This window comes from Miniopterus natalensis, chromosome 7, assembly GCF_054644295.1.
Source record: "Miniopterus natalensis isolate mMinNat1 chromosome 7, mMinNat1.hap1, whole genome shotgun sequence".
NCBI lineage: Eukaryota > Metazoa > Chordata > Mammalia > Chiroptera > Miniopteridae > Miniopterus > Miniopterus natalensis.
The window spans coordinates 61,980,206-61,993,348 of record NC_142087.1 but is presented as its reverse complement, the minus strand read 5'-3'; the positions used below and the strand labels follow the sequence as shown (position 1 = coordinate 61,993,348).

Here is a 13,143-nt window from a genome sequence, read left to right as displayed (position 1 = left end):
AGAGAAGGGAGGTGCTGGGAGCCAGGGGCACAGGTTCCAGCGGGACCCCCACCAGGGCAGAAGTTTCCAATTACCCTAATTGGCTACTGGCAAGCTGTCTGTGGCTAGAATCCTTCCAGAGGGGGGCAGGTTTGATCTCCCACTAATCGGGGTCCTCAGTGCTGCCTGTGTGAGCCGGCTCTTTCATTGAGAGAGGAGACTTCAAAGCAGCTGACTTTTGAAAAATATAACACAATAAAACAAAAGAGTGCAAGTAGAACTACAGACTCCCGCTCCCTTGCCTGCTCCAAGGCCTGGGCCTGAGGCTTGGGGGCGGGGGGGAGGGCGACTTGGAAGTTGGGGGGTGGTGGAGCGTGAAGGTTGGAGGAGAAGGGATGCCTCTGTCCCCCAGCTCAACCGCATAGACAAAGGCCGTCAATTACGGGCGGCTGGTGGGGACCGTGTCTGCCTTTGTCCTCTGGGACATCTGCTACACGTCGCCTGCTGCCAGTTGGCCACTGTGGCTGACAGCATGCAGGAACAATGCAAGCCCGTCTCCGACCCACTTTTTCAGCCTTCTGAGGTCCTTTCTGACCCAAGCGGTGCCCTGGTGTGCCGGGCTGCTGGCCTCAGAGGAGGAGTCACAGAGATGAAACCCCTTGCACAAAGCCCTGTGGGGGGGACTCGTTTGATGGGAGCGGGTAGGGGAGGAGGGAGTGAGGAGGGGCGAGGGCCGGGCCACCATGAAAAAGAAACATGCTTCCCTTGCTGATGAAGCTGCCGCATGCTGGGGCTGGGAGGGCTCGGCTGGGGGGCGCTCCTAGGGATCTGATCCCTTTCCCGCCCGGCTCCAGATTGGCCTCCGGCTCTGCCTGCCTTCCTCCCCATTTCTTTCTCCAGGGCCACCCCTGTCCTCCCGCCTGTCCATCTGGCCCTGTGCACCAGGGCCCCAGCTGCCCGCGGGCCGCCCGCCAGGCCCCTGGCTGTCAGGCTGTCAGTTTCTGGATGGTTCTGTTGTAGTACTGTGTGATGGGGGGTGTCAGAGGGTTCCAGCTGTTGGCATGGAGCTCAATGACCTCCAGCAGCAGTGACCGGGTCAGCATCGACTCTGAGGGGCACAGCATCTTGTCTCGGGCACTGGCCAGGAGCTCGGTCATCATCTCGGGCAGCTGTTCCTCCAGCAGCCGGCCTGTGCTCTGCAGCTGTGGGCAGAGAAGTGGGGGTTAGCATAGGACATGGGCCCTGTGGTGGTCCTCTGACCCACCTTGGTTGGGTGAGCTGGGGGCAGGGACAAGAAATAGCTAGATTATCTCAGGAAGGTGCAGGCCCAGGCCTCTGTGACATTGGGGGTGGGGGTGGGGGAGTGTGATAGCCCACATTTAACAACCAATCTGTTGGCAGATATAAGAGGGATCATAATAGTGTCTGCTGCCCAAGGCTGAAAAAAGCCCTTACCAGGAACACACCACTTCTCCCTTTCACCCGAGAGTTTTCCCTCCTACAGGAAGCCTTCCCTGACTACTGACTACACCCTCAGTGGCTGTGTGACCTGCTCCCTTCAAAGGTGATCAGGCCGCACTGTGTTAATTTTCACCTGCTAGGATGTCTCTCTGGAATGAGCTGTCATTATTACCTGTGTGTGCACATGTGGAACCTGAGGGCAGGAGAGCAGGATGAGGTCTCCTATTTCCCTCTTCCCTTCTCTCCTGCCTCCAATCCCACCTCCCCACCCCCAGCACTGACCTCTGCCCACACTTGTGACATGAAGGGAAGAGAAATATGAACTGGGGCAGAGGGCCAGCCAGAGGGTTCACCCTCAAGAGAGGCCCCCAATAATCTAGAAAAGCCCCCATTGGGAAGGAGCCCCAGCCTCTGGATCTGTGCTTGCTTGGCCAGCAGCCCCTGCAGGTTCTTCCCATATAGTCTCAGTCTCCATCTCTGCCCCACCCCAGCCTCATCCCACCCAGTTTTCAAGGCTCTCTCGTCTTCACAAAACCTTTCTTAACCTCGTGGGCCCACCCTGACCCCTCTCCCTGGAATCTTTAGGGATGTATGCTCTGTACTCACACTATTCTCTCCACCGCCCCACCCAGTGTGTGTGTGTGTGTGTGTGTGTGTGTGATATCTAGCCCTGAGGGAACATACCTTCTCCTTCTCCCCAATCTCCCCCACCCCAAGTCCCCATGTAGGGCACCCAGCTGGAGCCCAATGAATGAACAGAGGGACTGTCCCTTCCACCTAAGGCTCCTGTCTGGGTTCCCAGCACTTCTGGGCTCCCAGAACTTCTGGACTCTGAGATTCTTGGGAGTGGCCTTGGCAGCCGGGCAGGAGCCACCTGAGAGGTGTGCTTACACAGCCTGACGTGTCCTGGTGCCCAGGCTGGAGGCCCTCCCCTCACTGCACTACACTCTGAATGGCTCTGGGCAGTTTTCCGAGGGCAAAGGTTTGTCCTAGTGACTAGGCCAGAGCCAAGTGTCTGAAGAAAGATCCCAGAGGAAGAGTTTCAAGGAGTAGTGGCCACACCTTGGGAACGGGCATGGCACCTCCCAAGGGGCTCCTTTGAATGGGTCAGTGCAAATGGGGGGGGGCAGGGATTCAAACCTCAGGCACCTCCCCAAACTCCATAGTACCAAAGCTCAGGGAGATATTTGGGGACAGAGGGTCACTTGGAATCTCTTAGGTCATTTGGGTGGTATGCCTGATGCAAGGAGAGGGTGGCCTTGAGGACAGAGGGAAAGTGACAATGCCAGCACTCAATATTTCCCTCTAGATGAGCCAGCAGTTCTCTGCCCCTTGAGCCAGCCGTGGGCAGGTCTCCCCATCAACATTTACTCTGGTTTTGGGTTGACAATTCAGGAAGCCATTCCTACCAGCCCCACAACTCTGAGGTCAGAGGTGTCTGAAGTACACTGCTTACCTCCATGGAGCAACACAGGACAGCATCTTCCTTCACATCCTGAGACTGCAAGAGCTGTGGAGGAGAGAGGCAGAGACCACCTCTTAGTATATGTGCTGCTGAAGTAAGCACCAGAGATCACCACTCAGGGTGCCAGCCACCAGCCCCCAGCAGCCAGGCGCCCCACCCCAGCCCTGGTGCAGCCTGGAACAAGCATCTCCAAGGATTAGAGGGCAGCAGAAACTCAGCACCAGGACCAGATCTGAGACGCAGGAGGACTGCTGTGGACATACAATCTGGACCCCCCGGCCAGGTCAGAAGGCTGCGATTAGAGGCCATAGCAAAGCAAGGCTACAGGTAGGTTTGAAGGTGGTGGCAAGGATCATTGGCTGTTAACAACTGGTCAGCGAAAATCCTCAGAGAAATGAAATTAGCTTAAAGACTTCCTGACTGCTGAGGGGAGGCTCAGCAGTGGTTCTGGGCACTCCTGGGCCCTGGCTACGGGAGGACTCCTGGAAATCAAAGCGCTTTTCTGCAAAACCATGCCCCCACTGACTTCACCAGAGGCTGGAATTGCTTCTTGACCAAGGCTATGGCCAGCCTGCCCAGCACTGGAACTGGTCACCCCTCCATCCAGGCTTCCCTCTACTTGCCTTGTCTCATTCTCTCAGCCCCTCTCTTTTGCTTTTTAAATTGAGATATAATTCATATAACATCAAATTCACCATTTTAAGTATACAACGCTTGTGTCACCTGGCGATTCTCAGCCACCACATATCCTCAAACCTTCCTCCCTCGCTTTATTCAGGTTCTGTACAATATCACCCATCGGCCAAGGCTTCTCTAACTGGCCTGTGTATAACTGACCAGCCCTGTCGACCTCCTGCTTTACCTCTAACAAATCTCACCCCTGACATGGCATCTACTTGTCAGTCTATTGTCTGTCTCCCTTGGCTGGAAGGCAAGTTCCATGAGGACAGGGCTTCGGTTTTGTCCACTGCTCTGTCCAGCACCAGGAACAGTGCCAGGCACACAGTAGGCACTTCGAAATATTTGTTAACAATACTCTTTGGGAGTCAGGGAGAAAACCACCCGGCTGGGAGTCTGCAAGTGGGAAGGGCTAACCCTGAGAGGCAGCTCATCCACAGGACGCCCTGGTGCACATGATGAGGGGATATGGAACCCCCACCCCACACACCCTTCTCACTGGAGCAGACAGGGCACAAAGTTATAACTGGTGAATCTGCAGACATACAGTGCTTGTGGAAACAGAAGTTAGTTTAACTCTTTAGATGGCAACTTGGTGATAATTATAGCATTGTAAGCGTACAAACCCTGTGTGACCCGACACTATCACTTCTAGGAATTGATCCTATACATGTACGTATACACATGCAGGGCACACATACAAAGTTTTCCCTGTACTATTGCTACAGTAAAAGACTGAAAATAACTTAAACATTATTAAATAATTATGACACAGTGGAATACTCTGCAGCATCCAGCTGTCCCTCTCGGCATACACTGGTGTCCGCTCCTGGAGTTTTCTTGCCTCCCAGGTCTACAAGCCTTCAAAGAGAGCTGAGGGAGGCTTCCGCCCAGCCAGTGCCTGGAGGAGCTCTGGGGGCACACAGGGAAAGGGCTCCCTCATCTAGAAGATCTAGGAGGCCGGAGTAAAGAACAGGAAGCACATTTTGGAAAAAGTTGAGGGGAGCTGACTCCCCCGGTAGCAGGCCTACCTGAGTCCAGCATCCAATCCAGCCTGCTCTGGGAGGGGGCGGTTCATAGATTGGGAGGGTCCTGTGACTACCGAGGATGGGAATAGCGGGTGGAGGGGGGATGGAGGAGTGGACCTAGCTCCTTTTTCTCTGCAGGAAGGACAGGGACTGATTTGAGAACTCTGTGACGTTTGCTAGAACTTCTGTCTTATGGTAACCACTCCCTCATAGGTTCCCTGTAGGGCTTAGTGGGGAAAAAATCCTTAAAATAGAAATTGCTGGTAGAAACCACAAGAAAGGGGAAAAGCGGGGTATCTAGGGGGAAGGGAAGTCCTGGAGAGAGGGCGGTGGCAGCTGGGTGGGGAGGAGGGGAACAGGCAGCACTGGGAGCTTATGGGAAGGAAGGAAGGGGTCAGCTCCGTGCACCTAGCACGTTGGCTGACACATAGTAGGTGCTCAATAAATGTCTGTCATGGTGAATTGAGATGAACCTGGGGCCATGTTCTGTCCTGAGATGAGCTTCTTAAGCCTTCTGAGGTTTAGGGACAAGTGAGGTATCATTATGGGAAATACCATGAAGAGCCAGGGCCTGACAAGTTCTGCATGCTCTGAAATGTGAGTGCTTTTCCCTTCAGGTGGCCCTTGGGACTTCTTTTTTTTGTAAAATATGTTTTTGTTGATTTCAGAGATAGAGGAAGGGAGAGGGATAGAGAGATAGAAACGTCGATCGGCTACCTCCTGCACGCCCCCTACTGGGGATCGAGCCCACAACCCGGGCATGTGCCCTGACTGGAATCAAACTGGTGACCTCTTGGTTCATGGGTCGACACTCAAGCACTGAGCCACACTGGCCAGAGAGCCCTTGGGATTTCTGTGTGGAAAGCCTCCTGGAGCCTCCCTGTTCTTGTCAGCTGAGCACTTTGTCCTGATGAGCAAGTGTCTCCTCCTCCTCATTTCTCATTTCTCTGCTGCCCCAGGCATGCCCCCCCCTCCATCTGCTCCCCGGTAAAGGTTCAGAACAGTGGAACAGGTCCATGCCTTTCTACTCTGTCCCTATTCTTCCCCAAATGTTTGTGACTGGCCTACTTCCTGTGCATGTCCTTTCCTCCCCCCTGCACGCCCAAACTCCCCCGGGGCCTGCTCCTGGGGACCGTGCCCATGCCACTGTCCTCCTCCCTCCTTGGGGGGCCCTGGGCTCCTGGTTTCCAGGGTAAAGAAGGACTGGGGAGGGGACTCTCAACCCCAGAGCCTCTCCTCCAGCCTTATCTTTCATTTGGTGGCTTGGTAAAGTCTGTGTTAAGCTAAAAATCACATGGTGCCTGCTGGGTTTTCTCAAGGAAGTTGGGAGGACTGATGTTCATTGTGCATGTCCTTCACAGATGCTGAGATGCAGAGTTCACCGAGGGAATCGTGGCTGCAGACCATGTCTGGTCTCCCCTAAACGCTGACTTGGGTCTCACTGCTGGCTTTTGAGAGCAGATCCTTAAAGCTTTAGAGCTGAAGGGGCTGCAGAGTGTCCCCTTTAACCCCCACCCAAGGGAGCTTTCCCCAACTGTCCCAGGCAGGAAGGGGCACCCTGTTGCTCTTTGTGGCAAAACTAGAGGCTGGCCTGCCTCACAGTGGGAAGCCCTAGACTCAGCTCTACAGAGGTTCCCTCCAGGGTCACCTTTCAATGTCCTCTTAGAGGCTCCCATGCCTCTGGGTGATCAACAGCTTCCCAGGAATCTGTCCTTGACTTGTCCTTTGCGGGCAGGGTCCCAAGAACAAGATCTTTCCACTCTTTTCCACCTTGGCCCAAACCTACCTGTTCTGTGTTCATTTCTTCAGGGCTCTGCTTTTTCCTAAGGACAACTAGTTTTTATAAAAACAAATCCCTGGAACTAAGTTGAGGGGCCCGATGAACTCTCTTGTTCATGTAGGTTCTATTTGGGATCTTCTGGAGATGATGCCTTATTGAACTCTAGACAATTTCAAAAGGACTGGCCACTCAGACTCGTGCACACCCAAGCTCACTACAGCTCTGTTCGCAATAGGCCAGAGGGGGAAGCAGCCCAAGTGTCCATCAACAGATGGGTGCATAAACTGAATGTGGTCTCTACATATAATGGAATGTTATTCAGCCTTACAAAGGGAGAAATAAATTCTGACACAAGCTATAACATGGGTGAGCCTTGAGGACATTATGCTAAGTGAAATAAACCAGACACGAAAGAACAAATACTGTATGATTCCACTTACATGAGGTGCCTGGAATAGTCAAATTCAGAGACAGAAAGTAGACTGGTGGTTGCCAAGGGGCTGGTGGGAGAAGTAACGGGGAGTTGTTTGTTGGGCGCAGGGCTTCAGTTGGGAAGATGAAAAAGGTCTGGAGGTAAAAGGTGGTGATGGTCTCACAACAATATTAATGTACTTCACTGAACTGTACACTTAAACATGGCTAAAACGATCAATTTTATGTTATGTACATTTTACCACAATAAAAAAATGTTTAAAAAAAGTGGTGGCAGGAGCAGGCACTCTTTGGGTGGGCAGGACTGTCTCTGCCCTCTGCTCTCACTCTTCGGAAGAAAAGCTGAATGATGGGGAAGGGCTGCCCATGCTGGGGGGCTGAAGGCTCCGGGGTGGGGGGAGGAGCAGCCCACTCATCAAAGTCTCTGGCACAGAAAGGGGTGTGGGCGGGCTGGGGCAGGCCAGCCACCCTCGCCCTCGAACAGCGAAATGTATTTCTTGGACGGGAATCCAAGGCAGTTGTGCGAGCCCACACAGTGTTTGTTCGGAAGCTAATGCATTCCTGTCCTATTGTCTCTGCCGGAGACTTGTTGTGGGCACACCCATCACATCCTCCCTCGGGGAGAGGCCAAGGTGCTTGGAGTCAGGCTGTGGGAGGCCCGATAGCAACTAGGGAGAAAGGCAGCCTGGTGGGAGCATCCCAGCATCCCCGATGGAAGGTCCACAGGGCATGGGCATGCTGCCCAAGGCATGCCCAGGATGGAGTCAGGCTGGTTGCCTGGGATGCCACCCCATGGAAAGGGAAAGAGGGTGCTGATGGAAGGACCCATGGGGCTGCCTTCGTGTGTGGGAGGCAAGTGAGCACTGGAGACGACAGCTTCTTGTCTTACTAGGAAGGAGTGAGTGCCAGCCTGAGGCAGGCAGCCCACCCTGACCACCTCAGCTCACCAACAGCACGGTTTCAACCTTGTAGAGCAAATCCAAGAAGCCTAATACAGCCACAGTGAAAGCTCAGCTCACACCCTGCCTGCAGGAGCCCCCCTCCTTTGTGGGTAGCCGAGGGTAGGCTGGGAGCAGCAACAAAGGACCAAAAGTGAGATGATTTCAGAGTGCATGCATGTGCTTGGTTGGTTTTCTAGGGAACGGTCTAGAGCTCTAATTGGCTGGCTGGGTCTGTGAAAGGGCCAGGGCTGGGGCAGGACCAGCTGAGGGTGGGGTAGAAGTTGCAGAAAGAGGAGAGAGAAGGAAGAGCAGAGGGTGGGAGGTGGAGGACTGCAGGGGCCCAGGAAGCCACAGCGATGGGCAGAAATGCAGATGGTGGAGAGAAAGGGGAGAGGGAGAAGAATGCAGCAGAGGCAAAAAAGAGCCCCTGATGCATGGCAAGTGGTCTGGCACGGTGACTGGGGTGGGGGGCTACAATGGCCACCTGTGTCTCATGAGTGTCCTCAGGTATGAGTCCCGGCCCCTCCACCTTGCACCTCTGATGGACCTGGATCAGCATCTACAGCTGAGTCTAGAGGACCTGATGTTCATGATACTGACTTTGAGTCATCAAGAAGAGGGTTAATTAAGCCTGGGTCTCTTCGGGGAGGCAGAGAAGTAGATAATCTATCCTAAAAACACTGTCACCAAAAATGTGCAGAAGACCTGCTACTCACTAAAAGGACCCTGGGCATGTCACTTAATCACTCTGCACCTCAGTTTCCTCACTTGAGAACGGGGATAATACCTGCCTAGAATTGTTTTGAGAGCCAATTGAGATAATGTCTATGAAAGAGCTTTGAAAAGTACAAAGCTTGATTCAAATACAAGGTGTGATTATTGCTATTAAATATGTATCTTTATAAACATGTATCTTCCCTGAAGATCTTGACACACTTTGTATACACCATCCAGCTTACCCTTGTGACACACTCGTAGAGACAGCAAAAGACCACAGGCATTATTATCTCTACTTAATGCAGAGAAACCGAGGCTCGGTAGTTAAGTGTCTTGAACAAGCCAAAGAGACAGCAAGTCTGAGAAGATCCAGAAGGTGCATAGAAGTCCTGGGTCAGCATCATCTTTCTTGGAGAATTATTTTAATTTCTCCCACATTAGCTACTTTATATTGATGGTTGGAGCTTATAATTCTCAATTTTGTTGACTGGTGACAACAATCAACCCGAGTCTTCGCAAAATTGAATTGATTTTTACCTATTATGTGCCTACATTGGCCACTATCTATCTATCCATTCACCCATTTATCCACCTACCCATCCATACACCCACTGACTCATCCACCAAGTTATTACTCCATCTTTTCACCCACCTATGCAACCATTTATCCACACATCCTTCTGTCCGCCCACACATCATGTATCCAACCTTCCATCCACCCATCCATCCTTCCATCCCTCTACCTGTCCATTCATCTACCCACTGATCTCCTTCCTTCCTTCCTTCCTTCCTTCCTTCCTTCCTTCCTTCCTTCCTTCCTTCCTTCCTTCCTTCCTTCCTTCCTTCCTTCCAGCAACATTTATGCAACACCTACTATGTGCTAAATACTGTGTAAGTACAAGGATAGCAAGAATATAAGACTTGCAACTTATAGTCTAATAAGGGGAAGCTGGGCTAGGTGTGTGGGGCTGGAACACAAGTGGTGGTTAAAGTGGGAGGAATGGTGGTGGTGGTGAACACGCCAGGCATAAGGCATGAGCAGCGGCATATGGCAGACGCACAAAAGCTAAAATGTGAACTAGCAGAGTGCACTGGGGAATAACAAGTATGTCGAGATGCTAAAATATATGGTGTGTGGGGAGAGAGAGAACGTGATGGTCAAGAAAGCAAGGGCCACATTCTAAAAGGCTCTAGATGCAGTGCTACTGAGTTTGGGTTTTATCCTAAGGGGCTAGAGAGCCACTGAAAGATTTTAAACTGGAGAGCAGGAAGATAGTATTTGGATTCTTGAAAGATCCTTTCTTGCACAGTATGGAGAATAGACTGGAGCTGGTAGGGCAGTGGTGGGACTGGAGGCAAGGAGACCAGTGAGGCTGCCGCTGTGAGAAATTAGGATGGCTTCAATTGAGTCAGGCACAACGGGAGGAGGTGTGTTGAGGAGACAGAAGTGAAGGTGAGGAAAAGGATAGTCTTGAAGAGGGAGAGCCCCTAGGTTTACGGCTTGGTCAACTAGATAAATGATGGTGCCACCATTTCTAAATTCAGTGTTAAAAATATTGAATTTATGGTCCTTGGGGATATCAGGGAAGATGACTAGCGGGAGGCTAGCTATTGTGATCATCAGTGCCCAGGGTGCTGGTGAAAGCCATGGACGTGAGTGAGATGTCCTGGGAGAAGACCTAGAATATACGAGAGGAGAAGAGAGAGAAGGGAAGGGGAGGGGAGGGGAGGGGAGGGAAGGGAAGGGAAGGGAAGGGAAGGGAAGGGAAGGGAAGGGGAGAGGATACGGGCTTCAGACCTGGAAAGAGCAATATCTAAAGGGTGGTAGGAGAGGAGGAACCCCCCGAGGTGGAAGAGGGATGGTCAGACAGTTAAGAGGAACAGGAAGAAGTGATGTCAAAGAAGCCAAGAACGTTCTAAGAAGGGCAATGGTGTCAAATTCTCAGAGAGGTCAAGTAAGATGAACAAGGACCAGGGCTCTCTGGATTTGGTGGTTAGGAAAGCGCGGGTGACCTTTGCCATGATGACTTCAGTGCAGGGGGCGGGCCAGGTGGAGACCTGGGCAAGGTGGGGCTGGAGAGGGCCAAGGCTCAGGAAGTGGAGACTGAAAGAGTATATCATTTCTTTCTTTTCTGTGGGGGTTTTCTGTTCTTTCTTCTCTGTTTCTCCCTCTCTTTTTCTTTCTGGTTTTTTTTTTGGAACTTGCCTATGGAAGAGAAGAAGGGTAAGATGCTCGGAGAAAGAGACTGGCACAGGGTCCAGGGAGTGGTGGTTAAAGTGGAAGAGACATGAGCATGTTTCAAGGCTAGCGGCAGAGCTGAGTGGGTAGAATGCAGGAGAGAGGGGGATAACCCAGAGGCCAGGGTCAAGTCTGCAACAGACAGGAGGGGCTGTGACACAGGTACACGTGTACATGTTCTTGCTGCTCAGCCTGCAGTAGAACAACAAAATCAGTGTTGCTTTACGTTCATTACTTATCACTACTCTGTGCCTGTCTGCACTTCAGAATCCCAGGAAAGGGAAATCGACCCCAAATGTCACTCTTACACTAGCCTAATAAGAAGCCCTAGTGTGGTAGCCATGGTCAGATGTCAAGGAAATTCATGGTTCTGACCTGGACTTCAGTCCAAGCTTGTGCCCTGTGGCCTGGCTGCCAGCCCTCCCCACTAAGGCGGGCAGGCGGGCAGGCGGGGCAGGCGGGCAGGCACCCTAACTGCGGACCAGGCGCCCCAGAGGCAATAATTAGCCTCCTTCCTGCCGAGCTTGCAAACCGCCCCGTACAAAGTGGCCACAGTAAATGTCACACGGGGGAATGCTTCAGCCCACAGCTGGCCCTGGGGGTGGTGATGGGTGGTGGAAACGTAATCTGGGGCTCAGAGAAGACACTGAATCCTGCAGATATCAGAGCCAGAGGACGGGGCCCCGGCTCCAGTAGCTCCTCTTTGGGGCCAGGCCCTGGCAAGTGGCCTGGACAGGAGGCAAATTCTGTTCATGGAGTCCCCACAGCCATGAGTTCCCAGGATCCTGGATAGGGGTTTGAAACCCCAGGGACCTTGTCTGTGAGCACTGTCAACACCTCCCAACTTCTCCTTTAGTGCCCCTTCCCTTCCCTTCCCTTCCCTTCCCTTCCCTTCCCTTCCCTTCCCTTCCCTTCCCTTCCCTTCCCTTCCCTTCCCTTCCCTTCCCTTCCCTTCCCTTCCCTTCCCTTCCCTTCCCTTCCCTTCCCTTCCCTTCCCTTCCCCTCCCCTCCCCTCCCCTCCCCCTCCCCTCCCCTCCCCTCCCCTCCCCTCCCCTCCCCTCCCCTCCCCTCCCCTCCCCTCCCCTCCCCGGAGCCTGCCTGTCCTCTCTGGGGCTTGTTCTGTGTCCACTGCCCCAGTGCACTCAAATCCCTCCTAAAGGGGAAGCAGAGAAAGTCTAAGGCAGCCCTGAGGTTTTCCCTTTCAAGAGGGGGTCTCCAAGGGCTGACCAGCACCTTCTGAGTCCTCGGTCAGTGCAGGGCTTACATGTTTGAGCGCTTGCTCTAGCTGTGTGCTAGGGTGCTGTGTGCACACTTTAAGAGCCACTTTACCTGTATGCCAGTTTATCTGAGTCAGACACCACTGCAGTTTCTTCATGTCATAGCCGCAGAAGTGAGGCATGGAGAGGGAAAGGACTTCCCCAAGAACACACAGTAATGAGAAACCGGGGGTTGAACCCCGGTTTCATCTGCCTCCACAGTCAATGTCATGACCACTGCCCCACAAGCAAGGCCCACATAAATAAGGCTAATGGGCACAGGATGGAAAAAGGTGGGGTGAACACACATCCTGGTTTGCCTGGGATGCTTCTGGTTTTCACCTGTCATCCCAACCTGATTAGTACTAGTATTCCTTTTGCTCTCAAAAGTGGTATAATATATAGTCCCCTAGACAAGGGAAGGGGCAGTGAAGGGGTTGGGAGACCCCTCCCCAGGTACTATTTGACCGGTTGGTAGACCTCCGGACTAGTCCACTTCCCCTTCTTGTGCCTCAAGCTCCCCATTTATAAAGTGGGTTAGTGTTCCCGCCTATCTCTGCTGGGTTTAGCAGGTGGGGTGGGAGAAGGGCTCTGAAGGTGACACAGCAGCCCTGCTCCTATGAGAGGTGGTCATCACTGCAGGAGATTGTGACACCTGCCACAGAGCCTGGCTTGAGCCTGCCAGTGTTAACTGCTCCCCAGGGACCGGAGCCAGGAACAGGACTGAATTATGGTACCGGGCACACTGTCCATTGCTCTCGGCTGGAGTGACGGGGCCCTGTGGGGAGCAGTTATTTTCTAAGCTTCCCCTGGGCTCTCGGCCAGCAGTGCCCAGCCTGGAGGCACTGGGTGTCCGGTGGCATCTGAAACCATCACCCCCCTCCCCTCACAGTACCCTCTGGACATCCCTCTGAAGGAATGACTGCATTTTGTGTCTGACTCAGCACAAAACGGCTCCCTGAGATGGGAAGGGTTTGGGTTGGCTGAGGGCCAGACCTGGGGCTCAGGTGGTGGGCAGATGGCCCCCAACAAGCAGTCTCTGAACTCCCAGGTCACTGGGCTGGGACCTTCTGCTGGCACAAGGAAAGGGCAGGGCAGGGGAGGGGGCCTCAGGCTGCCATCTACTCTTAGATGTGTCCCCCACACACCTGGTCCCTGGCCCCATCC

General features: G+C 53.1%; 1 protein-coding gene across 1 annotated transcript in view; it reads right to left on the bottom strand.

Moving 5' to 3' along the window:
• Nucleotides 1–909: 909 nt before the first annotated feature.
• CTIF (cap binding complex dependent translation initiation factor) overlaps nucleotides 910–13,143 on the bottom strand; it is a 221,535-nt gene continuing 209,301 nt past the window's right edge. The window contains exons 12-13 of the mRNA XM_087818617.1: nucleotides 2,897–2,950; nucleotides 910–1,181 (exon numbers count right to left, since the gene is read on the bottom strand). Of these exons, the coding sequence (XP_087674743.1) occupies nucleotides 966–1,181; nucleotides 2,897–2,950 (270 nt within the window). The 3' untranslated portion in view covers nucleotides 910–965. The remainder of the gene's footprint in view (nucleotides 1,182–2,896; nucleotides 2,951–13,143) is intronic.